The 27736-nt window shown below is 49.0% G+C and overlaps 1 protein-coding gene, 1 non-coding gene and 1 pseudogene across 3 annotated transcripts; 1 reads left to right on the top strand and 2 right to left on the bottom strand.

Moving 5' to 3' along the window:
- The first annotated feature begins 3806 nt into the window (after window positions 1-3806).
- LOC144380440 (large ribosomal subunit protein uL24 pseudogene) lies at window positions 3807-4292 on the top strand (annotated as a pseudogene).
- An 8408-nt stretch (window positions 4293-12700) lies between these two features.
- Window positions 12701-20282, bottom strand: LOC118521717 (melanoma-associated antigen D4). 2 transcript variants are annotated; one of them, XM_036070435.2, is made up of 13 exons: window positions 20140-20282; window positions 18953-19193; window positions 17836-18669; window positions 17287-17490; window positions 17118-17181; window positions 16812-16891; window positions 16331-16422; window positions 15609-15688; window positions 15482-15524; window positions 14984-15046; window positions 13898-14012; window positions 13127-13557; window positions 12701-12919 (listed from the first exon to the last, which is right to left on the bottom strand). In XM_036070435.2, the coding sequence occupies exons 2-13, from the start codon at window positions 19160-19162 to the stop codon at window positions 12910-12912; spliced, it is 2226 nt and encodes a 741-aa protein (XP_035926328.1). In that variant the 5' UTR covers window positions 19163-19193; window positions 20140-20282; the 3' UTR covers window positions 12701-12909. The 2 variants fall into 2 exon arrangements, with proteins under 2 accessions (XP_035926328.1, XP_035926327.1); XM_036070434.2 differs by having other exon boundaries at window positions 18953-19163.
- Window positions 14272-14402, bottom strand: LOC144380657 (small nucleolar RNA SNORA11). The gene has a single exon (XR_013444879.1). It is a non-coding gene; the product is annotated as a small nucleolar RNA SNORA11 (small nucleolar RNA).
- Window positions 20283-27736: the final 7454 nt, after the last annotated feature.

Here is a 27736-nt window from a genome sequence, read left to right as displayed (position 1 = left end):
TGCAACGTGCTTTTAGGTTCCTGAATGTCTCTTTGCAACTCGGTAGCTCTTTTGCTCTTGTCGCTGAATACGGACGTTATATGGGTGTACCACAGTTTATTCACTTACCTTTTGCAGGTCATCTTCTGTTTCAGCTTTACTGAGCTATGGTTGACAAGTAATAATTGCATATATTTAGGTGATACAACATAACGTTTTGATAAACACAGTCGGATGACTACCATGATCAAATGAATTAACGTAGTTACCCTTTTTTTGGGTGGTGAGAACACTTGGTATGTAAGCTCTCAGCAAATTTCAAGTATATAATACTCTGTTATTTACTGTCGTCACCATGCTGGAACGATTGCATCCAAGTTTTAGCAATTATGAATAAAGCTGCTATAAATTTTTGTGTGCAGGCTTCAGAGCGGACAAATGTTTTCGACTCAACTTCGGTAACTACCAAGAAGCATGATGGCTGGATCATATAATAGGAATATGAAACATTCATTGTTTTGTTTGTCTGAAAGTGTCTTTATTTCCCCTTCATCTTGGAGGGTGTTTTTCCTGATTATAGAGCCCTAAGTTGGCAGTTACATTCTTTCAGCACTTTGAATATATCTTTCTACACACTCTGGACTTCCTTGTTTAGGTTTGAAAGTCAATTGTCACTCTCATTGTCCTGTTCTGAAGCCCATGCTTTTATTGACCCCCTGGTTCCTTTCATGATGTTCTCTTTTAATTGCCTTTTTTTTTTTTTTTTTTTTTGGTTTGACAGTGTAAGTTTCAAAGATGTTTACTTTAGAATTATCTTGCTTGGGGTTCTTAGTCTTCCTTGAGTCTTGAGCAAGCTGTTATTCATCAGCTTTGGAAACACCACACCCTTATCTGTTCAAATACTGCCTAGGCACTTTTCTCTGTCGTCTCATCACTTAACTCCAATTGAAACATGTTACACCTGTGTTAGCCTCTGCATCCACTGATTCTCTTCCTACCCATTCTGTATTTTCCATCATCTTTTCTCTCTCTATTTTTTTCTGGATATGTTTATCTGATCCATCATCTAATGCACTAATCTCTCCTCACCACGTGTTACCTGTCGAAAATGTATCCAATACAGTTCTTGCTTTCAATTATTTTTAATACGTAAAACATCTGTGTTCTGTTTATTTTTTTGTTTTGTTGAGATATACGTTACATTCAATAAACTATACCTATTTAAGCGTACAGTCTGATGATTTTTGACAAACTGAAACATGTGTATAAGTACCACCAGTGTCAAGATAGGGAACATTTCCAGTGCCCTGCAAAGTGCCCTCCTGTGCCTTCCAAGTCACTCTCCTTGCTCCACCTCTAGCCGTGGGCAACCACCAAGCTCCCTTGACTCCTTTGAGCTTTAACCTCTCAAGAATTATATGCCAAATGAATCCGACAGCATGCAGTATATGGTTTCCAGTCTTCCATGTAATACTTTTGATATGCCCAAGCGTTGTGTACGTCGGCAGTTTGTTTGTCTTTGATACTTTGTATGGCTATTCCACAGGTTGCTCTCCATTCACCAACCGATGGACGTTTAGGATGTTTTTGGTTTGGAGATATTATGAATAAAGCTGCTACCAACATTCACATACGGGTTTGGTGTGGACATATGCTTTTCTTTTTCTGAATTAAATACCTAGGACTACATGGTACTTGCATTGCCTAACTTCGTAAGAAACTGCCAAACTTTTTTGGGTTTTTTGTTTGTTTGTTTGTTTGTTTTTGAACAACTTATTAGAATTGAATGGTTTCTGGCTAACATTCAGAGACTACCTAGTTTCTGAGAATTTTAATCTTGGCATTAGTGACTTAGCTTATGTGTAACCTGGTGACAGGATTTCTCAACAGTGGTACTATTGACAGTCTGGACTGACGAATTCTTTGCTGTGGGAGGCTGTCCTGTACATCGTAGGATGTTTAGCCGCATCGTCGGCCGTACCACCCTGAACGCGCCCGATCTCATCTGCCAAACTTTTTTGAAAAGCGCCTAGTCTTTACACTAACATGGATGAAAACCATAGTGGCTCCACCTTACCAGGCCTTGTCATCATTGTCAGCCATTTGGACGTAGCCCTTCGGGTAGTTGTAGTATGCTATCTCCTTTCGGTTTTAAGTTTTATTTTCTTGTTGACTAATAATTTTAAACAACTTCACATGTGTTTAATTATCTTACATGTATCGTCTTTAGGGAAATGTCTGTGCAAGTATTTTGTCCATGTTTAAAACAAGTTATGTGTTCCCTTGATTGACTTGAAAGAGACTTTTATATATACAGATATACAAGAAAGTTCTGTATTATGTAAATGTTCTCCGTCTCTGGGACCGGATTTTCTTTTCTTTCTTTCTTTTTTTTAATTTAAATTCAGTTAGCCAAGGTATAGTAAGTACATCATTGGTTTTTGATATAATGTTCAACGATTCATGCATTCAGTATAACACCCAGTGCTCCTCACATCACGTGCCCTCCTTAATGCCCATCACCCAGTTACCCCATCCCCCCACCCACCTCTCCTCCAGCAACCCTCAGTTCCTCTCCTAGAGTTAAGAGTCTCTTATGGTTTGCCTCCCTCTCTGTTTTTTCTTGTTTTATCTTTCCTTCCCTTCCCCTGTGTTCATCTTATTTCTTAAATTCCACATATGAACGTCAGCTTCTGATAGCCTTTTTGCTTCCTTCTTTCTACTTCCTCTCAGTTTATTTTTTACACCTTTTTGTAGCATCTTAGTTTTGTATTTTGTTGATGTTAAACATTTCTTCTTTCCTAATATAGACACACAAAGCTACGGTTTTCTCTGTCAGTAGTGCATTAGCTGAATCACACAAAAGTCGACATGATGTGATTACATTTCTCTTCAGTTCAGATGACTTTCAAATTGCCCTAAGTGCCTCGTCTCTGGGCCTGTGTTATTTTGAAGTCCGTTGGTTAATTTCATGAAGGAACTTTTTTTTTTTTTTAAAGATTTTATTTATTTATTTGACAGAGAGAGACAACACAAGCAAGGGGAGTGGGAGAGGGAGAAGCAGGCTCCCCGCAGAGCAGGGAGCCCGATGTGGGACTCGATCCCAGGACCCTGGGATCATGACCTGAGCCGAAGGCAGTCGCTTAACCGACTGAGCCACCCAGGCGCCCCCGTTGGTTAATTTCAAAGTTTTGTGGATTCTCTAGAAATCTTCTTGTTATAGATTTCTCGTTTAATTCCATTGTGCCCAAAGAACACCCACGACATGGATTTCAGTCCTTCTTCTCTGATGGAGTATTACTTTATAACCCGTGATAGGCTCCTGCTTGGTGCATGTTCCATGTGCTTTTAAAGAAAGTGTGTATTCTACTGCTGTTGGGTGGAATGTACTATAATTAGGTCGAGTTAGCGGATAGTGTTGTTAAAGTCTTTTTTATAATTACTGACCTTCTCTCTATTTGCTATATCAAAATCTGAGAGAATTTTTGAAATTTCCAACTATTAAAAGGATTTGCGTTTATGTCTTTTAAGTTCTATCAGTTTTCACTTTATGAAATTTAAAGTTCTATTTTCCAGGGCACCTGATGATCATTACGCTTTCCTGATTAATTGATGCTTTTATCATTATTGAATATCCCTGTGTATCATTAGTAATACTCCTGGTCCTAAAATTTAACTTAGCCGTTTTTAGAACTGTTTTTCTTACAATTCATGTTCCCATGGCATCTCTTTTTCAACCCTTTTGCATTTAACCTAGCTCTGTCTCCATATTAGAGTGAGTTTCACTCTTGCCTTTTGCAGCCACCACTGAAGTGCCGGCAGCCAACATGAAGTTCAATCCCTTTGTGACTTCTGACTGGAGCAAGAACCAGAAAAGGCATTTCAGTGCACCCTCCCACATTCGCAGGAAGATTAGGCCTTCCTGTCTTTCTAAAGGGCTGAGACAGAAGTACAACCTTCGATCCATGCCCACCTGAAAGGATGATGAGTACAGGTTGTGCCAGGACACGACAAAGGCCAGCAAACTGGCAAACTAGTCCAGGTTTACAGGAAGAAACACGTCATCTACATTGAATGAGTACAGCGTGAGAAGGCGAACGGCACAATTGTCCGTTCGCCCTAGCAAGGTGGCTACCACTAGACTGAAACTAGACAAAAACCACAAAATGATCCTTGAAGGTAAAGCCAAATCTCGACAAGTAGGAAAGGAAAGCTGCAAACAGGAGGAAGAAACATTGACAAGATACAGGGATAAAGTAATCTTATATAAGACTTTAAATAAAAACTGTTAAAATGAAAAAAAAAAAAAGTGAGTTTCTATTCAATGGCATATTGCGGTGTCTTGCAGCTCTCCCACCTAGCAATCTCTGCCTTTTATTAGGAAAGTTTGGAACATATACAATTAGCTTAAGTATAGGTATGATTGGCTTTAACTTCATCCTCTTATTTTGAGTAGCTTTATTTCTCTTTTTCTTTCCTTCTTTCTAGCTTTCTTGCTTCGTTCCTTCCTTCTTTTATTTCCTTCTTTCCTTTATTTGTCTTTTCATTCTTTCTTTAACCCAATTCCCTCACCCCCTTATGCATAACTGAAGTATTTTTCTTTTTCTTTTCCTTTTTTGGAGTATTTTTCAGTATTCCAATTTTAATCTATATCTTGGTTTAATACTTATTCCTTTTGTTTTATATGTAAGTGGTTCCTGTAGGGATTATATTACACATAGTTAAAATTAGGCCTTTCACCTTCGATGATAAAATTTTTCTTCACGTACAAAGGAAAAACTTATATAGTATGCTTTAATTTCTACACTCCCATCTGTTTGCTTTTGTTTCCATAGACTTTATTTATATATACATTGTATCCCCCACAACGCATTGTTTTTGGTTTTCTAAACATTCAGTTAACTTTTTTTTAAGATTTATTTTTTACCTGACAGAGAGAGAGAGAGAGCGCACGTGAGTAGGGGGAGGGGAATGAAGGAGAGGGAGAGGGAGAGAATCTCAAGCGGACTCCCTGCTGAGCAAGGTGCCCAAGGCAGGGCTCAATCTCAGGAGCCTGAGATCATGACCTGAGCCCAAATCCAGAGTCAGACACTTAACCTACTGAGCCACCCAGGTGCCCCAACATTCAGTTAATTTAATTTAATTTTATTTTAAGTTTTTATTTATTTATTTGAGAGTGAGTGAGAGTGAGAGAGCACGAGTGGGGTTGAGGGGCAGGAGGAGAGAGAGAAGCAGACTCCCCGCTGAGCAGGGAGACTGACGCGGGGCTCGATCCCAGGACCACGGGATCATGACCTGAGCTGAAGGCAGACGCTTAACCCATTGAGCCAAGCAGGCACCCCAACATTCAGTTAACTTTTAAAGGAAGTTTTTGAAAAGTAAAATAATTAACCCTCCCTATATTTACCATGTCTATAGCTATTCATTCATTTGTGTTCATCTGGGTTGACATTTGGTATGGTTTTCCTTAATCCTAAAAGAATGTATTCGATATTTTCTGCAGCGCAGTACACTACTGTTCAATGCTAATAATTTTTTGGTTGAAAAAAACTTTTTTGCCATTAGTTCCTTAATTGTATTTTTAAATTCAGTGATGTAGACTTCTTCTGGACCTCCAGCTCCAGAGATTTGAACACATGTATAGATTCTTGTAGCCACCATCACAATATGTATTCAGAACACTTCTATAGCCCCCAAGAAGTCCCTGGTGCTATCCCTTTGTAGTCACACTCTTTCTCTACACCTAACCAGGGCACCACCGACTTGCTCTCTTTTACGATAGTTTTGTCATCTCAAGAAAGTCATATAAATGGAACCGTTTAAAAAGTAACCCTCTGGGGTGCCTGGTTGGCTCAGTCAGTTAAGCGTCTGCCTTCGGCTCAAGTCATGATCCCAGGGTCCTGGGATGGAGTCCTGCACTGGGCTCCCTGCTCAGCCGAGAGTCTGCTTCTCGCTCTCCCTCTGCCCTGCTCGTGCTCTCTCTCTCTCTCAGTCTCTCTCTCTCTCAAATGTATAAATGAGATCTTTAAAAAATAAAATAAAATAAAATGTAACCTTCTGAGCCTGGCTTCTATCACGAAGCACAATGCTTTTGAGTTTCATCCAAATTGTTGACTGTATCAATACTTCATTCCTTTAGACCATTGAATAGTATTTAATTGTCTGGAAAGAATACACTTTGTTGCAGGATATTTGGGTTGTTTCTAGTTTGGGGTGGTTATGAACAGAGCTGCTACAAACATTCACTTACAGGTTTTCGTATGAACTCAAGTTGAAATTTCTCTAGGAGTAATACTGCAGGGTGAGATTGCTAGGTCATATGGGTAAGTATATGTTTAACTTTATAGGGCGCCTGGGTGGCTCAGTTGGTTAAGCGACTGCCTTCGGCTCAGGTCATGATCCTGGAGTCCTGGGATCGAGTCCCGCATCGGGCTACCTGCTCAGCAGGGAGTCTGCTTCTCCCTCTCCCGCTCCCCCCTCTTGTGCTCTTTCTTTCTCTCCCACTCTCTCTCTCAAATAAATAAATTAAAAAAAAAAACAAGAAATATGTTTAACTTTATAAAAAGCAATAACATAGTTTTCCAAAGTGGTTGTACCACCTTACATTCCCTTCAGCAACATGTGGTGAACCCAGTTGTTGCCCATCCTCAACACCATTTGATATTGTCACGTGTTTGAGGGGTTTTTTTTTTTTTTTTGCTTGCTTGCTTTTTCTAATTTCAGCAATTTTAATATAGGAATACTGCTATCTCACCACAGTTTTAATTTGCATTGTCTGAGAGCCAGTGAGTGTGCTCATCTGTTCATGTGCTCAATTGCCACCTATATATCCTTTTTATTGATGTATCTCTTCAAATATTTTTTCCATTATTTTCTTACTGTTGAGTTTTGACAGTTCCTCATCTACTCTGGATACAAGCCCTCTGTTGTTTAGGTAATTGTCAATACATTCTCCCATCCTGAGATTTTTCTCCTCAAACCCTTAACAGCATTTTTCACAGAAAGAAAACGAGGCTGGGTGGGGGGATGGAGGTGGCGCGGTGGTGGCAGGGTGGAGTTGTTCTACCTAGAACATCTTTCTCAAACCCAGGTCAAAGATTTTGTCGTTTCCTTCTAAAAGTTTTACAGTTTCATATTCTTGATTTCCATCTAAGATTTCTTTTTAGTGAGTTCTAGTATAAGATGTGAGATCCTTTTTCTTTTAGGTGGAGATCCAGTTTTTTCCACACATTTGTTGAAAAGTCCTAAATGTAGGTAATGTGATTCCTCCACACTTATTTTTTTCTTTCATACTTTTTTGGCTATTCTTTTTGTTTGTGTGTTTGTTTTTAGGTTCCACATAAGCTTTAGGATCGGCTTGTCTATGTCTACAACAAATCCTGCTGCCGGGATTTTCATTGGAATTACAGTAAGTCCAGAGATCAACTTCAGAAGAGTTGACATCTTTGCTATGTTAAATATTCTAATCTATGACCATGGTATGTTCCTCCATTTATTTAGGTCTTCTTTTGTTTGGTTTTCCAGCGTTTCGCTGTCTTTAGTATATAAATACCCGGCATCACTTGTTAGATTCACATCCAAGAATTGACTTTCTTTTTTGAGTGGTAAATTTCTTTGTCCAACACTTCTTTGCTAGTGTATAGAAATGTGGTTGACTTTTTTGTGTTTTAGTCTTGTATCCTGCACTCTAGATGAATGGCTTTATTAGTTCTAGGACGTTTTTGTATATCTGTACGATTTTAACAGAGACAATCAGGTTGTGAATAGGGGCCATTTTGATTTATTTTATTTATTTATTTTTTTAAAGATCTTATTTACTGACTTGAGATAGCGAGAGCTAGGGAGAGGAGGAGCGGGGTGGGGGTGGGGTGGGCGGAGAGGGGCAGAGGGAGAGGGAAAAAGAGACTCCCTGCTGAGCACAGAGCCCTGACCTGGGGTCTATCCCAGGACCCTGAGATCATGGGCTGAGCCGAAGGCACGTGCTTAGCCAACTGAGCCTCCCAGGTGCCCGCCGTTTTGATTTAATCTCCTGATGCGTGCCACCCCGTGGATGAATATCCAAAGCATTGAAGCAGAGAAATAGAAGGCAGGCCGACACGGAAGATTACATACTGCATGTTTATGTGTGTAACGGACTCTAGGGGAGAGAATTCTAATCCACGGTGGTAATAGAGAGAAGGTCAGTGGTGGCCTAAGGCTGGATGTGGATGGTAGGAATTCACTGGGAAGGGGTGCAAGGGAACACCACTAGATGGTGAACCTGTTCTTTGTCTTGATTAGGGTGGGAGTGACATGGATGGTAGCATTTGTCAAAGTCCATGGAACTGTCCACCTAAACGGGCATTATTTTGCTTGTAAATTAAACCTCAGTAAAGCGGATAAAGAGAACCCTGTTGTTAGGTTGGTTTGGAGGAGCTCAGGTGGCTAAACGGCCAAACAGACACCTGTGATAATGGAAGCGTTCAGGGCCTTTCACCCCTGTTCAGAGGTTGTACTTGTGGGCACCAAGCAGAAGGCTCTAGCCAGGCTCTCCTCCCCACCCACCCCCGCCACCGCACAGATGAACAAGGCGCGCTTCAGAACCAGAATTTGAAACTACACTGGTTGGACTCCATCTCCTGGGAAACGTCCTTCTGCATTGATTTTTGCCCTTACCTTTGACCCCACTGCATTCCAACCTTGTGCCTTGTGCCCCTTTTTCAGGTGGAGGGGGAAAAAAGCAAGAGGAGGAGATTTGAGAGGGTGGCCTGATCGTAGGGGTCCTCCACGGTGTCCCCGTTCCAGTGGCTAGGACCCCAAAGTTTCCTAGACAGCTTCAGAGACAGGCTAAAGCCTAGTGGGCAACTGCAGCTCTTCCGCAAGGCACATGTTTATCCAGCTCTCAGGCATCTCAGATTCCTGGCTAAAGGCAATGGGCTAGTGGTAGTAGAGCTCCACCTTTCCGTTTCCTCCCTCTCTGCTTTCAGAAGGCTCACTTTCACCTAGAACCTGTCTCTGACAGCCCCTCCCTCGAGGCAGCGTGAGGTAGCAACATGCTTGTAATTCTCTAATGTTTCTCCAAGGCCATGTACAAATTCAGACTTCCACGGACACTGTAGGGGAGTTGCTTTGTTCCGTATCCTCCTCAACTCTAGCCCCACTGTCTTTGTAATTTTCTTCTTTCCTGTGGTCATTGGGTATGCACGCTGCTTTTCCTTTCTGCAGTTCTGCAACCCGTAGACATGTCAACTACCACAAAATAAAATTGCATGTATTGGCTGAACCACAGACCAAGGCAGGAAGCCTGGCAAGGGACTGTTGTGTCACCTTCAGGTGTGACAGCCCATTTCTGACGTGGGTGCTGAAGTGCTGGCATCTTGGGAAACTGTGAGGCTGTGAGGGGAGCGTTCAAAGTCATATTTGAAGCGTACGATGTCCTGCAGGTTTGTATCATTTCTACGACGTTGGTTTCCAAATAAAGGGCACTTGTAATATGGAGTCATCCCAAGTTGAAACGCGGGGAACTTGAGAACTCGACATTGGTCAAGTCATTTCCTCTGCCTGGTCCTCAGTCTCCTCACTGGAAAAGGGGATGGGGTTTGGGGTGCTACTAGATTTCCGATAACTTCCAATCTCTACTGCTCGGTACTGTCTTTGGGACCGTGAGGCAAGCAGTGTAAGTAACCCTAACTGCACAGATGAGGGGATGGAGGCTCTGAGAGGTGAAGTGACCTGCCCGAGGTCACGGGGCTCAGAGGGTCAGGGAGGGGTGTCAACCTCAGGTGCTTTCCAGAGGACCCCCACCTCAGACACGCATAGAGTGGGGGAGGGGCACATGCACCTGTCATTCTCCCACTGCTTTACCCACTTCCTACCTTCTTTCATGCGCAGGCCACGCCAGCTGCGCCCAGCCGCCCTGGGGGCTGGGCCAGGCAGTGCTGGGTACATGCTCTTACCCCTGTTACTCAGCGAGGAACCTTGAGGCCCAGAGAGATGCTGTGACTGGGAAAGCAGACTCACAGGGACCTCAGAGCTGGGGCACCTTCAGAGTATATCTATCTAGCCCAATCCTGTGCTGTGACAGGTGGGCACTCTGAGGGCCAGAGGGAGAAAAGGCTGGGCCAAGGTCACTTGCCCAGGTGGTGGCAGAGCTAGGACAGAGACCTCAGGCAAGTCACTTCCCTTCTCCGGGTCTATTTTGTCACGTGTGCCATGGGGAACAGTAGCCCCCGCAGAGTATCAGCGAGGATGGAATGAGGTCTTGCACCCAGAGAACCGGGCCCCAGGGCCTGACAAAGAGGAGGAGGAGGAGGAGCGGGATGGATGCCCAGGACACCGCCAAACCTGATGTCTCAGGAGGCTGGGAGGGTGGTGGGAGTCTTGAAAGCCCAGGATGAGCCTTGGGGGCAGGGAAGCCATGAGGGGTTTGGATCTGGCCCAGTGAAGGGAGATGGGAAGTGGTAAGGGCAGCCTGGCTGGGGGAGGGTGGCTATTGTTGGAGAGTGGTGAGAGATGGGGGTGTCGCTCTCACGACACTGTGAGCCCCTCCGAGGCAGTGGGAGCCGGCTGCAGTGGGCAGAGCATGCATTTAGCCTTGAAGGGTCTTGGGTTGGGGTCCCAGGAAGGACACCTGCCTTGGTGTCACGTTTGCCCTGTGAGGGAGCAGGCGGGCAGCCTCCCAGGTGACCTGCCTGCCAGTCAGTCTGTCAGCATTCCCCTGGGCGCTCCTTCCTCCCTGTCCCAGAGGCCACCCCACTGCTTTCTTCCTCCCCGCCCACCCTGCTCTCAACTACCCGTTGAGTAGTGCAGAGTGCGGTTCCGACTCTGGGGAAGCCCGCCACCCCCACCCCCCCATCCCCCATCCCCCCATCCCCCCACCCCCCACCTGGATAGGCCAGCCAGGGGAAAGGAGGATGGAAGAGGGGAGTGTTGCAAGCCCACAGGCCTGGGGAGGTAGCACCCTCACCAGCACCCTGTCTGTCTCGGAGAGCTGCTTTCTCCTCCTTTCCAGATGAGAGGCCGTGTCTCAGGTGTCCTCTGCACCCAGTGCTCAAACTCCTGCCCGTGGCCTTGGGTGAGTGGCTGCACCCTCATCCATGGAAAGGCCTGTGCCTGCTGTGTGCACCAGCAGGGGCCTGGGAGGTTCCCAGGCTGAGAGGACCAGAAAAGTCTCGAATCATTCGTCACCCCAGGACTGGGCTCCCAGGCATCCTTCATCCCTCTCACATCCCAGACCATGCGTCAGTAAAGCCAAAGTGAAGGGGACTCAAATTCTGTCGGAATCACAGTGTCCTCGTGGCCAAGCAGGGACCCAGCCGCCGGGCAGGCAGAAACCACAGCAGTGGCCAGCAAGGCAGAAACCCACCTGAAGCCCGACTTTAGGCGGAGGAAACCTTACACGGTTAGCTTCCTGGGGGTGTGACCTATGCAGCCCCACAGGACCCTGTGCGCGGAGGGGCTGCACACCTAGTTCAAGCCCAAGCCGTGGCTCTCTCGGAATTCTTCATCATTTTTGAGTAAGGGGGCCCACGTTTTTCATTCTTCACTGGGCCTGTGAAATCATGGGCCTGGATCTGGGTCAGGAGCCCAGTCTGGGGGAGAGAAGGGAACCTCTTCTCGGGGAAAAGAGGCAATGGGGTGCAGGGGCCCTTACCCGATTCACTCCTACTTCTTTTTTATTTTATTTTATTTTATTTTATTTATTTATTTATTTATTTAAAGATTTTATTTATTTATTTGACAGAGAGAGAGATAGCTAGAGCAGGAACACAAGCAGGGGGAGTGGGAGAGGGAGAGGCAGGCTTCCCGCCGAGCAGGGAGCCCGATGTGGGACTCGATCCCAGGACCCCGGGATCATGACCTGAGCCGAAGGCAGACGCTTAACGACTGAGCCACCCAGGCGCCCCTTCACTCCTACTTCTTAACCTGGGGCCTCGTCCTCCCAAGCGTGGACATCACTGAGGGAGCCGACAGAGCTCCGGACACTGTCCCAGCCTGCCACTGAGCCCTTCCCAGGCGTCTCTGCTCTCACTGCCGTCCGCTGGAGGAATTGCAGTCCCAGCCCCACTCCTGCAGGGACCACCCAGCCCTTGAAGACACCAGGACATAGGCCCGGGCCTTGGCTTCACGGGGAGGGCCCTGTTCCCAGTGAAGAAGAGCTCCGGAGCCCACCAACAGGCCTCGGGTCAGGGTCACAGGCTGTCGAGGTCTGTTTTCATTGAACCTACTCTGTGGGCAATAATGGCTCCTCCTTCAACCTGCTGGAGGGGTGAGAATGTCGCCGAGGCCTATCTCATTGTCCTTGAGGCTCCATCTGAGGGAGGGATGAGGTGCTGAAGTTGTGTGGAGGAGGAGGGAAGGGTTCCAAGATGGCACCTCCAAAGATGGGTGGAGGAGGTGGGTCTTGGTGGATGTCTGTGGACCCTGTTCCTTGGTGGGAGGGACAGTGGCACCAACCCACAGCCTTCCACGCCATCCCTTTTCCTGCCACCGCCCCCACCACTGGCGTCTTAACTGGGGTCGTACCGTGGAGGAAATCATGTCACTATGTGGACAGGAGCCTCTCGCAACTCATGGCCTGGACACTCAGCTGACACCTCTCCACATCTGCTCGGCACCCTCCCCCCACCTGCTGCCTTCCAGGCAGAGGCGGGCAGTGTCTATGTCGGAGCCCCCAGCCACGTGCCGCTCAGAGCACCACGTGCACAGGTACGTGCGCAAATAAAGGAGGAAACGTCCCAAGTAATTTTGCAACTTTACTGTAACACTGATACCAAAACCATGAAAACACGACAAAAGCGCACAACAAAAGCACACAACAAAAGCAGGAAGGGCAAAGAGAGCTTCATCTTGCATGCCATCTTGGATGGGCAGGTAGAAGCTGCCTAGAGTGCTGTGTGAAGGAGGGATCCGAGGAGGCACTCTGGCTTGGTGAGGGACGGCCGCGGTTCATCAGCGTTGTCTGTAACACAAGACACAAAAGCAGAACTATCAGTAGACATGAGACGGGGGGGGGGGGGGGGGGGGAGGGGACACGAAGAAACAAACAAGTGTCTCTCACAACTCCTTGTTCCCCCACTGCACCACCCAGGCCTGCCCCCGACTTGACTTCTCACAGCCCCTTCCCACCCCCTCCCTCGGAGTTTCAGGTGTCCACTGCAAATCTCACTGGATCCAGGAGAAGAAGTTGGCACTCGTTCTGGCGGCATTTCGGGTCCGGATGGTGGAGCTGGTGCTGGGCCCATCTAGAATGCTGGTGCTGGCCCCACCGTTGGTGCCACTGCTGACGCCAGCTCTCCACGTGGCCCTCCGGTTGGCACGGTTGCTATTCAGAATGTACTGATGGTATCTGGCCCAGAAAGCGAAGGGGATCCTGGCCCAGGCGTCGCCAAAATCTCCATCCTCATCCCAGGTCAGGAGCTCCACCTGTATGTCATCCCAGCTCCAGCGTCCAATCAGAGCTTCATCCCCGATGTTCATCTGGGCTCTCATCTGGGCCCTGGCATGTTCCTCAGCCATATCCACATCCATCGTCTTGAAAGCATCATCCACAGCCTCCAAGAAATGAGCCTTCCACTCCCGGGGGTCTCGGTTCTGATTCTGCAGTGGGGTAACAGACACCATGCGCACAGCTACCCCACGTTCGCTGAGCACCTGCTTCCTGCCGTACACCCTCCCGCGGGCTGGGCGTGGTCACGAGGCAAGTCGAGGCCACTGGAATCCGACTCTCCTATGACTCCGTGCCAGCCCCGGGGCCTCACCCCATCCCTCACACTTACTGCACCTGTGAACTGGGGTAAGTGACCTACTTAGGAACCTGTCCGGATCCTCACTGGACCAACAGCCTGAGGGGGAGGCCGTAGCCAAGAAACAGAGAGGGTATGGCAAGCACCAAACTCACACCCCACCGCCTGGCCCCAAACAGAGGCTCCCCTGTTACCTGGGCGATGAATCTCAGCACCCTCATCTTGCTGGTCTCGTGGCGGGCTCGCAGGCCCCAGAGGAATTCATACTCGGGTGGGCTGCTATTGGGGATCTTCTTGTATTCCAGGTACCTCAGTGCAAGAGGAAGAGAAACGTTTGCTTCCAGCCAGGCAGACCCGTCGTCGCACCAAGGGCTCCCGGGTAGGCCCTTCCCAGCCCCGATACTGCAGCCCAGCTCCTGCGGGAGGACTGTCCCGGCCCTCCGGCCCTCCGGCCCATGCCTCACTCCCACGCTCACTCCCAGGGTTTCTGCCTCCAGGACTGAGGCCTACAAAGCCTCAGGCCGCTGGTCCTGCCCAGAAGAAGCCACGTGGAGGTGCGGGGTGGGACACGTGTCGGGTATCTGTTCGTAGGAAGGCCACAAGTTTCACGCCCCTTGTCACAATGAACCCAGATCCCCCTTGGATTGTGGTGTAAACCCAGGAGCCATTGCTTCAGGCCCCCTGCTATGAGCACACTCCATCGCAGGCTCCCGTCCACCGCCTGGCGGAACCCTGGGACAGTCCGCCAAGAAGCGGATCGGAAAGGGGAGAACAGCGGCACACTCCGTGCGTACTCCCCACTTTGCGTGTGCGCGCATGCGCGTGTCTGGGCCAGTCTGTTGTGCCTGTGTGAGCGCACGCGTGTGTTCTCCGAGGACCGAGGACAGGCTGGGCCTGACCGGAAAGTTAGGAGGGCTGAGCTCCGGGACCAAATGGGCCCCTTACCAGCCGGGGCCGTACTCAAGACTTCTACTCTCTGAGCCCCAGGTTCCCGGGATGTAAAGCGGGAGACATTCTCCAGCCGCCTACAGGGCAGGTACCAAATGGCACGGTGGTTCCAATACACCCTGCGCCGTGTCCTCTGCCGACTTCGACTCCCTTTCCCCAAGGCTGCGCTGGAATTCTACTCCCCGCCAACACTCACGTACCCCGCCCACCCCCACACCAGAGACACCTATCCCTCTGGCTCTAAGATCTGGCATCGGGAATGGCTTGCTCAGCCACATCAGCCCACGAGGAGTGCACGAGTGTGAGACGAAGTTAACTTGGCCACTACTTACTTCTGCTTCACGAAGTCCTCCGTAATGAGCTTCCTCAGATCTCCAAGGAATGGGTGCCTCACCCTGAGGGCCAGGAAAGGAATCCATGACTACACACAGGGGCGGTGCCCGGAGGTGGGCAGGAGCACTCCCTAGCAGGATGGACAGCTTCCCAGACTGTGTGTGTGTGTGTGTGGGAGGGGGCATCCCCATGGAGGCCTGGGGTGGCAGCAGGGGCCACAGGGCCACATGTCAGGGATGCCCTAGGCAAGGGTGTGATCGGAACCCCTAATTCTGATGGGTTCTCTTGGGTCCCATCTGGGGACAGAGAGGGGACATGGAGCAGAGAGGGGCTGAGAGTTCAGGATCATTTCCCCATGCACCCCGGTGGGACCCTCTGCGCTCTACCCAGGCCAGGAGCTCCACTCCCCTGCACTAGGCCCCCAGGCTAATCCCACCCCGGGGCCACCGGTGCCCAAGGACAACACCGAGGGGCGGGAGCCGAGAGCCCAATCATACCCAGGGCGCAGTCCCATCTTGCGTAGTGCCTCCCAGAGGACAGCTGTGAGGGGAGAAGAGCCACAAGAATTTAGCACACGAAGCTGGGACTGTGGGCAACCCCCCAGCTGCGGGTCCAGCCACTCACCCTCGCTGGCACGGTTGCCATTCATGAAAATGACTCCCAGAATCACCAAGAGGAGGCTCAGCCTGGGAGTGTCCTTGGTCCTGAAGGTGTAGGAAGAGGGATCCTGTCCAGCAGCCATTTGCCCGAGGGACTAGGGCTGGCTCACCCAACTAGCTCTTCCCGGATGGCTGGGCTACCGGGCGGTTCTTCCCACTCTACATCTGGCTTGCTCTCTCATCCAGACCATTCATTCCTCTGTCTGAGACTGAATCGCTTCACGCCTCAAATGTGGATGCGAACACTCCCTCCCAGAGTTCCAGCCAGGATGGGGTCAGACGGGGAGCCACCACTTGGCAACAGTGTGTCCGGAGGCACATCCAGACCTTCCCTGCCCTTTGAGCGTCGGGAGTTACACTGGATGGGAAGCTTCCTTCCCCCAGGATCACTCTGCCAAGCCCAGGCCAGGCGCGTAGCAGGAGGAGGCAGGCAACAAGGAGCCTGCTTTCCTAGGAAGATGGGGCGGGGAGGTGGCAGTGGGGGAAGGGGGGGTGGACGTGGGGGTCCTGAGAGCAGCAAGGCTTCACCCCAGGCCACTTCCCCTTTCATCCCCTAATCACTGGGCACCACTACCTGTGGGTGGGAGCCGTTGCCAGGCACCAAAGCCCTGTTTTCCCGTATCTCTGAGGGGACGGGGAGGGGGAGGCACCAGTGAGGAAGGCCACAACCCTCCTGCCCTTTCTTACTTTCCCAGGAGGCGAGCTGAGGAATCCCGTGTGCACACGAGAATGTACAGGTGTTCTTCCTTGTCAATTTCCTTCAGATGGATCCCAAACTTCTACGTGGGGGAGGAGACAACATGAGAGCAGGAACCCACACTGCCTGTCCTGCAGGCAGTCCCTCAGTTCCCCGTTAGAACTTTCCCTCAGCAGGGACGCCGAAGTTATGGGGAAGGCTCGAGAAGAGAGGCTGCAGAGGGACTGCCCTGTGGGAGCTCTGGCACTGGCCAAAGCAGTAGGACCCACTTCAGGAGACCAGGGACACTGAAGGAATCTGAGGGAGAGGAACCCTCCGGGGAAGCAAGTACGCAGTGGACGCTCCCAGGAGGAGAAGCTAGGGAAGCCTTCCCAGAGCAGGTAGTACCGAAAGGGGGCCTCAAGGGGCTGCAGGGCTCAAGGCTTCCCTGCAGCTCTTGTACCACAGTGAGCTGCCCGGGCACTTGCCCACCTTCTCCAGAGTGTATGTTGCTCGTTCAATGATCTCAGGGAAATGTTCGTCGTATTCCCGGATGACGTCCTTCATCATGTCTGCAAGAGGCGAGAGGTGGAGAGAGCACCTGGGCTGAGCAGGGGCCAAAGAGCTGCAGCAGCCCCTCGGTCAGCCCTGCTGAGGGGAGCACCGTCGGGACCCCCCCCACCCCCCCACCCATACTGTGCAAATGGAGCGATCAGCTGGGCGTGCTCGGTGGAGACATCTGATGCCGGACGGGACAGTGGAAGGGCAGAGCTCGGGGAGGGGGCCCAGGTTGCCCACCTGAGCGCTTGATGGGGATCTTCTTGTAGTCCTTAATCATCAGATATTTCACCAACTTATTCGCCTGGAGAAGGAGGAGCACACAGGGAGATCAAGGCATGGGTGACCTCCAAGAACTGGCCCACAGGAGAGGAGAGGAGGGAGATGGGGGGAAAGGCAGGTTTCTTACCCTCTCTTGCAGAAGGGTCACGTTGCGCGGTGGCAAGCACAGTACGTGTCTTGAGGGCACCTGGGACCTCAGGGCCATTGGGGGCCGGGGAGCCACCTGAGCCCGCACCATCAATGGGGGCTGCGATGCTCTCCAGGTCGGTGGGACCGCAGGAGGCTCTCTCTCCTCCTCGCTGCTCTCATATTCGTCATCCAGGTGCTTGGACTATAGCGTGAGAGAGAGGAGAGACCCAGGGCTACCAGGCTGGCCGAGCAAAAGTGCCCTGCACACATCTTAACCAGAGCAGGTACTTGGAAATCAAGTAGTACAAACAGCAGATGACGTGTGCTGAGTGCTTACTACGTGCCCGGCACTGAGCCAACCTCTTCTCCCTCCAGGCTTGAGGACAGAGGCTTCGTGCAGTCAGAGCACGCTACCGCACTGTGTTGGACAAACACGCACAAGCTGAGACAAGGGGGGAGAGGGGAAGGGAGGGGAGGGGGCAGAGGAGAGGACTGAGCAGAGAACGGAGGGGAGCAAGGGGGGCTGGAGATAGCAGGGAGGTCTCACCTTCTTGGTCCTCTTGCCTCCCATCCTGACCCAGGGCTCAGCACTGTGCTGAGCGGTGGCAGCTGCACCCTCGGGCTCAGGGATGCTCGGGGCCATCTTGGCCTTGGTGGCAGGGGCTGCCACAACATTCTGAGGCTCCACCCACCGAGTCTTGGCCAGAGCCTTTCCGGACTTGGTGGTCTTGGGCCGGGTGGCTGCCCCCTCCCTGGCAGGTGCTGCCGGGGGCACCCCCGAGGAGGCGGCACTGGGGCCCTCTGGGGCAGCCTCCTGGGCTGGGGCGGGTCTCTTGGGGCGTGGGAAGGCCATGCCACTGACACCTGCCGGCTGGGTGAAATCAAAGACATCGTTCTGACCCAGGAAGGCTGTCTTGGGCCGGGTGGCATCCATCTCACTAGCACAGGGAGCCTGAGCGAAAGCACAGGCGGTACTGGGGCCCTCGGTAGCGGCCTCCTGCGCCTGGGAGGCCGTCTGGGGCTGTGTGGACGTTGCCGGAGCCCCCGGGGCGGCCACCTCACTGTTGACTAGCATCTGGGAGACGTGCGGAGCAGCTCGGGTTGTCTCGGGGGCGGCTGCCTGAGCCTGGGCCGCACAGGTCACGGGCTGGGTATCTTCTCCTGCAGCCGGGTCTGTGGCCACCGGGCGCTGAGCGACCACCTGATTATAGGTGGCACGGGCGGCGGCGGCGGCGGCCCTAGCAGCACGGTTGGAGGCGGCCGCGCGGGCTACGTTGGCGGCACGGGCGGCAGCCTCATTGGCAAGTGTTTCTGGATCCAGCTGAAATGCCTCCATCAGGGTCCTAGCCAGCATAGGGTTTTCCAGTTCCCAAGGCTCATTCTGTAAGGCCAGAGAGAAGGGTAGGGGAAGGCAGACAGCTCTCCGTGCTCCCAGCATGCTTCCCTGTGCTGGCCAGCCTCCTCCCTGCAGCCAGCTCCCACCACCCCCCAGACCTTCCCAAGCCCCCTTTCTCGGAGCAGGAGAGGGAAGGCTGGGGAAGCTGGGCAGTCCTTCCCCACTCAACCCTCCCTTTCATCCACCGCCCCACCCCCCTCCCCAGCAGCTTGGGCGGGGGGAGGGGGAGAAGGCCCAGGGCCAGCAGGTGGCCCACCAGGGTCCTCACCGATAAGATGCGAAGGCCTGGACCCAAGCTCCCAAAGGCTCTGAGGATACGGATGTCAAAGCTGGTGAGGGTGCCGTAGCCTCCAAAAGCACCGAATTCTTCATAGTCGTTTCCTTCAACCATCTCCTCCTCCCCGACTTCATCACTACCCTCGTCCATGTCTTCAACGTTGTAGGTTTCCGATTCCATGCGGTAGCTTCCCTCAGCCATGCTGGGGGTCCCAAGGAGAAGAGAGCTCAGCCTGGGAGGGAGGGTGAGGCCTCTTCAGGGGGAGGGGGCGGGAGCCAGTGGGATCTCTCTGGAGGTGGGGGGGGGCGGCAATCATCAGGTTACTAGGCAGTACGAGGCGGTGGAGGGGGCGGGGGGAACACGGCGGGGAGGGGGTATCAGTTGGGTTAGATTCTGTCAGAGAATCTAACAGAGCTCTAGGAGAGGGAGACAGGTGGTCGGAGGAGACCCCGCACTTAAGGGGGAGTTTAGGATGGGCAGGCTCCCCATCTCAGCGGCTAGATTTGAATAGGGGGTGGACTGGCGGGCTTGGGTCTGAGGAGTCCCACAGGGGATGTGCACTGAGACAGGGAGAAACAAAGGGCTTTGATTTAACGATGAAAGGGGAGCAGATGACATGAGAGGGCTTAGACAACAGGAGCCCCGGAAAGCTTATGCGAAACTGAATCCAGAGACCCTCTGGCTAGGTCCGGGCGGGGGAGTTCAGCTGATTCAGGTCTGGGTTGGGCTCATACAGGAGGAGCTCCAGGGGTGGGGCGGTGGGGGCTCGGACTAGGTGAGGCATGGATTGGAGCGCTAGAGGTCTCAACCCCCAGGATGGCAACTCCAAGAAGGGGGCAACGGGGTCAGCTGGTTGGGACTGATCTAGGAGTGGTTGGGGTGGGGGTAGGGCCTCCGCTCTAAGGAAGCTCAGCAGGGAGCACACGGGTCTGCTACAGGGGTTCGGATCGCGGGCTCCGGTATCAGTAGGGCTCGGATCAGAGAGCCCTGCGTCTCCTGGCGGGAGAGGGCGGCGGGGGGGTGGGGGTGGGGGAGGGTCCTACCTAGACCGTGGGTCTAATAGGGCTCGGGTTCTGAGTGCCTGGGCTTTGTTCAGATCCGGGTGTGGGGGTGGGGAGGGCGCAGCGTGCCGGGTTCCACTCGCCCTCTCCCGGTCCGGTCTGAGGCTGGGTCCTTACCTTCCCTGGGGCTCCAATGGCGTCCGTCCTCAGCACCAGGAACCCCGCAGCCGCGCCCTCGCCTACTGCTGCCAGCACAGCAGCTCCGACCACCCCGCCCCTTTTCTCCGCGCACCCCCCGCGGCTGGGCAGCCTGCGCATGCGCGGACCCCTCCAGCCCGCCCGCTTTCCCAACAAAAGCCCTCTCCACCAGGTCCCCAGTGCGCATGCGATTCCGCGAGTGGGTGGGCGGGGTGGGGGGCTTTTTCTCCTTCCCGCCAGATACCCCTCACCCCTCCTCTAACCCGAGGCGCGCGCACTCACAGCCTGTGGTGCACTTGGACCACCCAATCATCTACCCTCGATCCCCGCACTTTTGCACAAATGCTTCTCTTCCCTGCCCTCCCCGTTCCCGCTAAGCTCCTCCAGTGTGGTCTGGAATACACTATGCCTGGCTTCCCCAGCATGACCCCTAGGTCACAAACACAGAGGTCTCTAGCTGGGTGTCTAACTGTATGTAACAAGGGGAATGGAAATGGCCAGAGGATGCCACTTGCCTTTGTGTTCCCCAGCACCATCCATCTCTAAGGCCCCCAGACACAATGGGAACATCTGCTTCCCCAGCTACTCTTTATGCAGCTTGGGCATCACAGCACTATCTGCGCTGGGGCTGGTCTTCCTCTCACGGCAGCCCTGGGAGGTGGATGTCAGCATGCCCATTTTACAGATCAGAAAACTGAAGCACAGACACACCGCATGAATAGACAAGGCCACAGAACCAGTCAACAGAAAATGCAATATGTGGTCCTGAATCTTCCTGACTCCAAACCCCATGTCCCAGTAGTGCTGGCCTGGGGACTGAGGCAGGCTCCCCTCTCCAGTTTGAGCGACAGATCCACTCCCCCCCCGCACCGCCCCCCCCCCACACACACCTCTCCTGCCCTGCCAACACCTGTCCCAAACAAGCAAAGTTTGTGCTGTCTGAGACCTAAGCTCAAGCTCTGCATCCAGGACACAGGTAGAGACACCCCCCCCCCCCCCGTCTCCACCCCTTGCCTACTCTAGGTGGGTCCATCCAGCTGGGGGAATTGCTCCTTAGGGTCCACTCCCTGCCCCAACTGTCAGGCCTCTTCGCTGTGAGTGGCACGAACACGCTGCCCCTGAGGCCTTCCTGGTGCCCGCTGGAGCAGCCAGGACAATCAGGCACTTGTGTGTCTGAGCCATGGCAAGCCCCGATTCAGAGTAAATGTTTGCCCGGGTTCCTTCCAGGGCAGGGGCCTGGGGCAGCTGTGGTCTTGTGGAAAGAAGCTGGGCTGGTCTTCAGAATTCCAGGGATGGAGTTATGGGCCAGTCTGTTGCTAGCTGTGTGAGCCTGCTCAGGTCACTGGACATCTCTGAGCCTGGTTTCTCAATATGCAAAATGGGAAGCGCAGGAAGCACTTACCCAACCCAACACATGCTGCTATGCTTCCAGAATGACTGGAGGAACTGCTTTGGAGGGAGAAGATGCTATGTTTCCAACTCAAATCGAACCTGTGCTTTTTACAAAATCCATGGTGGACTTTTATATTTGTTTTTAATGTCAGCCTCTCCGGGACGCCTGTGCATGAATGGAAGCTATTGCTAGGACCACAGCTTTTACTCTCCAGTGACCAATGTCAATTCTGGCTGGTTGGATGGCTTTCCTCAGCTGTTGCATAGCAACCTCCGCTGTCAGCAGCCTGTGTCTCTTCAGCCCTTTCTGTGTAACACGTTTCTGTGGGAGGTGACCAGACCCTAGAAATGAAAGCCTTGACAAACTGCTCAGTGCTAATAGAAAATACTAGGTTCCCATCTCAAACTGAACCTGTGCTTTTTACAAAAACCATAGTGGACTCTTATATTCGTTTCGTTTGTTTGCTTTATTATTTAAAATTTTTTTTCCTTTCTTCCGCCTTTTTAAAATTGAGATATAATTGACATATAACCTTATGTTAGTTTCAGGTGTACAACATAATGATTCAAATTTTTTATATATTGCGAGGTGACCACCACAGTAAGTCTAGTTAACATCCATCACCATACATAGCTATGTCTTTTTTCTTATGATGTGGGCTTTAGTTACGTTTGTTTTTATATCAGCCTCTCTCTCTCTCAATGCTATATAACTATTTATGCTAATAACTCCAAAATCTACAGCCCCAGTTTGAACTTCAACTTTGAGATCCAAATCCATATATTCATTCTCCTACATGACATCTCCGCTTGGATGTCTCGAGGGCTCTTCATAGTGAGTCTGTCTAGAACCAGTCCCTTGGTAAACCTACTCCTCCCACACACTCACACTCCCTGTCTCTCTTGTCTTTAAAATTCCCATCTTCACCATCTCAATAAGTGGCACCATTATCCTCACAACTACTCACTGCAGAAAATGGAAGTCCGCTACCACCACTCCCCCTTGCTCATACACTGCACCCTGATGGGAAACCTGCGCAGCTCTCCGGAACTACCTCTCCGTGTGACTCTCCTCTCCCTTACTTCCAGCAAATTCTAGTCACGTTGGCCTCTCGGAATTCTCAACTCTGTCTCCTTCGCTCAGGTTCTCCACTGGGCTCTGTTTGTGTTCAATCTCTCCCGTGCTGTAGCCTGCAAACTCTATCCAGGCAAGAAGTTGGGGGAGTTGGGCAATCTGAGGGCTCACCATGTTAGTTTCCCTTCTCTCAGGGATCACTGTCCTGTGTTGTTGCCTGTGGTGCCATGAGGTAAAGCTTTATAATTGTTTTGGTTTACCAGATATTTCGGTGGGAGAGTAAATCGGGTTCCTGTAAATCCATCATGGCTAGAGGCATGATGGTATAAAATTTTTTTTAAATCTGAGTTTTTTTCACTGAGCCATATGGTTTTAAGATGTGTTTGCTTTGCTATGCATGCACTGAAGATCTACCAAAGTGACTATGCACAGACATTGCATGGTGTGTATTCATGACATTCTTCCAATCTGCTCCCCCTCACTCCTAAGAAAGTGGGAAACCAGAAAAAATACAGAACCATTCAGGACCAGAGGTAAGAATTACAGAGAACTTCTCATCAGAAACAATGCAAGTTATAAGAAAGTGGCATACCATCTTTATAATAGTGAAATAATTAATAACTATCAACTCAGAATTTTGTACTCAATGCATATCTTTCTAAAGTGAAGTTGGGGGGCGCCTGGGTGGCTCAGTCGGTTGAGCTTCTGCCTTCAGCTCAGGTCGCCATCCCAAGGGTCCTGGGATCGAGCCCTGCCCCGCGTTGGGCTCCCTGCTCAGCGGGGAGTCTGCTTCTCCCTCTGCCCCTCCCCCTGCTCATGCTCTTGTGCTCTCGCTCTCTCTCTCTCTCAAATAAATAAATAAAATCTTTTAAAGAAAAGTGAAGTTGAATTAAAAGTTTTTTCATACTTACCAGAGTTGAAATAATTCATCATCACTGGGTACGCACTACAAGAAATATTAAAGGATGCCTTTCAGGTACAAGAAAAATGGCAGTACATGTAAATATGTTCTTTAGAAATGAATAATCAATACTAGAGATGCTAAATATGATGATATTAATAGAATATTTACTTTTTATTTTTAAAAAAATTCCTTATGAATTAATTAAGAGTGTAGCCAGAAATTCATAACAATGCATTGTGGAGTATAAATTATGTGGAATTATTAATTTCTTGAACAATAATAGCACAGGGACTGGGGGGAATAGAAGTATATTGTTGTAAGATTCTAATTCTACATGTGAAGTAGTACAATATTACTTGACGGTAGACTGTGGCAAGTTAAAGAAGCGTCAAATATAAACCCAAATATACCTATCCAAAAAATTATGGCTAATAAGCCTACGCGGGAGATAAATGGTATCATGAAATGCTCACTTTATTATTCATTCATTCACTCATTCATTCATTCATTCATTCATCCTGAGAGAGAGAGCATATGTGGGAAGGGGGAGGGGCAGAGAGAGAGGGAGAGAGAGAATCTTAAGCAGGCTCCACACTCAGCATGGAGCCTCACACAGGGCTGGATCTCATGACCCTGAGATCATGACCCGAGCCGAAATCAAGAGTTGGATGCTTAACGGACTGAACCACCCAAGCATCCCCTCACTTAATTTAAAATAAGTCCTAAAATGGGGAAAAAATAAGACAATAGATGAGCAAGTAGAAAACAGGTAGCACGATAGCTTTAAATCCAACCATATCGATAACAGTATTAAATACAAATGGTCTAATTCACCAATTAAAATGTAGAGATTGACAATTTGGAGTCCTTTTTCTTAAATAGACTTTATTTTTTAGAGCACTTTTAAGTTCATAGCAAAATTGAGCAGAAAGTACAGAGCCATCCCATAAACCTCTTGCCCAAAACGGACACAGCCTCCCCCACTACCAACCTCCTGCACCAGACTGGCATACTTCTTACAATCAATGAATCTATATCGACACATCATTATCACCCAAAGTCCACAATTTGCATCAGTGTTTACTGTTGGTTTTGTGCATTCTATAGGTTTGGACAAATATATAATGACACGTATCCACCATTAAAGTATCACACAGAATTGTTTCACTGCCCACCCCCCCCCAATCCTCTGTGCCCAACATACAAACTCCTCTCTCTCTCTCCTGACCACAGGTGACTGCTGATTTTTTTTCTTGGTACTGTTTCCATAGTTTTGCCTTTTCCGGAACGTCATATAGTTGGAATCATGCAGTATGTAGCCGTTTCAGACAGGCTTCTTTCGGCGAGTCGTATGCATTTAAGTAAGGTTCCTACATGTCTTTTCACGGCTTGATAGCTCATTTCTTTTTCATGCTGAATACTATTCCATTGCCTGGATGTGTCACAGTTTATTTATTCATTCACCTACTGAAGGACATCTTGGTTGTTTCCAAGTTTTAGCAATTATGAATGAAGCTGCTATAAACATACATGTGAGATTTTTGTGTGGACGTACATTTTCAGCTCATTTGGGTAAATACCAAAGAACGATCCACATAGCTGGATTGTATGGTCAGGGTAGTTTTAGTTTTGTAAGAAACTGTCAAACTGTCTTCCAAAGTGGTTGTACAATTTTGCATTCCCACCAGCAGTGAAGGAGAATTCCTGTTGCTCCACATCCCCGCCAGCATTTGGTATTGCCACCGTTCTGGATTGGGGCCATTTTCATAGGCGTGCAGGGGCATCTCACTGTCTTAGTTTTCATTTTCCCAATGACATATGGCATGGATTTTATTTTATTTTTTTAAAGATTTTATTTATTTGAGAGAGAGAGCGGGAGGGTGCGCACAAGCAGGCAGAGGGGCAGAGGGAGAGGAAGAAACGGACTCACTGCTGAACAGGGAGCCTGATGCGGGACCTGATCCCAGGACCCTGGGATCACCACCCGAGCCGAAGGCAGACGCTTAACCGACTGAGCCACCCAGGAGCCCCTATGACATGGATTTTAAAAATAAGATCCAGCTATATGCTGTGTACACGAATCCCACTTTAAATATAAAGGTACATAGAGGTTAAAAGTAAAAGGATGGGAAAAGATAGATCATGCTAGCAGTAAAAAAACAAGTTGTGATGGATATATTAATATCAGACAAAGCAGATTCCAGAACAAAATATATTACCAGGGATAGAGAGGATCTTATGTAAGAGGATCTTTTATATTGATAATCGGCTAAAACGGCCAATTCATCAAGTGGGCGTAAAAATTCTAAATGTTTATACACCTATAAACAGAGTTTGGAAATACATGAAAGAGAGAAAAATTCACAATTAGGGTCAGAGATTTTAAGTCTTTCCTCCCAACAATTGAACAATTGACAAAAAAAAAAAAATCAGTAAGTGTATAGACTGAAAAACACTATCACCCAAATTAATCTAATTAACATCTTAGAACTCTCCCCCCAACAACAAAAAACACACACTATTTTCATATGTACCTGAAAATTGACCAAGATAGACAATATATTCCGGGCCACAAATAAGTCTTACCAAATTTGACAGGATTAGCATCACCCAAAGGATTTTCCTAGAGGACACTGGGATTAAATTAGAAGTAGATAACACAAATGTATCTGTAATATTTCAAAAATACTTGGAAAGTATGTAATACATTCTTCAGTAACAGATGGGTGAAAGAGGAAATCAAAAAGAAATTTAGAAAGTAATTTGAACTGAATGAAAATTAAAGTACAACTTGCTAAAATTAGTAGGCTGCATCTGAAGCAGTCATTAGAAACAAATTTATAGAACAAAAATGCCTATATATAAAAACAGGAATTCAAACCAATGGCCTTAACTTCAGTACTTAGAAACAAAAATGCAGAAACAATGAAGACCAAAATAGCAGAAGAAAGGAAATAAGGGAAAGTGAAGAAGTCACTGAACTAGACAATAGAGAAAATAAAAGACTTTAAATCTGATCTTTAAGAATATCAATACACTTGGGGTGCCTGGGTAGCTCAGTCAGTTAAGCATCTGCCTTTGGCCCAGGTCATGATCCTGGGAGTCCCGGGATAGAGCCCCAGCCCGGTGGGGGGGCTCCCTGCTCAGCAGGGAATCTGTTTCTCCCTCTCCCTCTGCTCCTTCTGCTCCTGTTTCTCCCTCTCCCTCTGCTCCCCCTGCTCCTTCTCTCTCTCTCTCTCAAATAAATAAATAAAATCTTAAAAAAAGGTATCAATACAATTGATAAGCCATTATCTAGAATGATCAGGGGAATAAAAGAGAGAAGACACGAGTTACCAATGTCAGGGATGAGAGAATTGTCATCAAGGATCTTTCATTAAAAGTTTATAAGTGCATATTATCCATAACTTTATTGTAATCAATGGAATTTTATATAACAAAAATAAGTAATCAAGACAACGAAATTTAAAATACCATTTGCAATAGCAAAAATACCATTTACAATAGCCTAAAATTATGAATTGTTTAGGTATAGATCTGACAAAACACGTGCAACATTTTACCTGAAAACATTAAAATATTGCTGAAAACAATTAAAGAAGACCTAAATAAATGCAGAGATATACTATGTTCATGACATCACGAACCAGATATTGTTAAAGAGTTAATTCTCTGTAAATTCATCAATAGACTCAGCACAATCTCCGTTAAGAATCCCATCAGGGTTTTGGTAGGAATTGACAAACGGATTCTAAAATTTATAAGGAAATGAGGAACACCTAGAATAGCTAAAACAATTTTGGAAAAGAAAAATCAATTTGAAAGATTTATACTGTCAGATTTCAACATTTTTTTTTTTTTAAGGTGATCTGGATTAAGGAGTGCACTTGTTGTGATGAGCACCGGGAGTTGTATGGAAGTGTTGAAACCCTATATTGTACACCTGCAACAAATACTGCCCTGTATTTTACCTAACTGGAATTTAAATAAAAACTTAAAAAAGAAAAATACCAACACTTACTATGAAGTTTGCTGTTGACATGAAGATCGACAATAGAACAATGGAGCATGATAGTGATTCCAGATACAAATACACACAAGTATATAGTCATTGCTTTTTCAAAAAGGTGCCAAGGATATTCAATGGGGAAAAAATAATCTTTTCAAATCATGGTGGTGGAAAAAATGAAATAGCCATATGGGAA

The sequence above is a fragment of the Halichoerus grypus genome, chromosome X, assembly GCF_964656455.1.
Source record: "Halichoerus grypus chromosome X, mHalGry1.hap1.1, whole genome shotgun sequence".
Lineage (NCBI taxonomy): Eukaryota > Metazoa > Chordata > Mammalia > Carnivora > Phocidae > Halichoerus > Halichoerus grypus.
The sequence above is the reverse complement of the archived record's forward strand: the minus strand, read 5'-3'. Positions and strand labels throughout refer to the sequence as shown.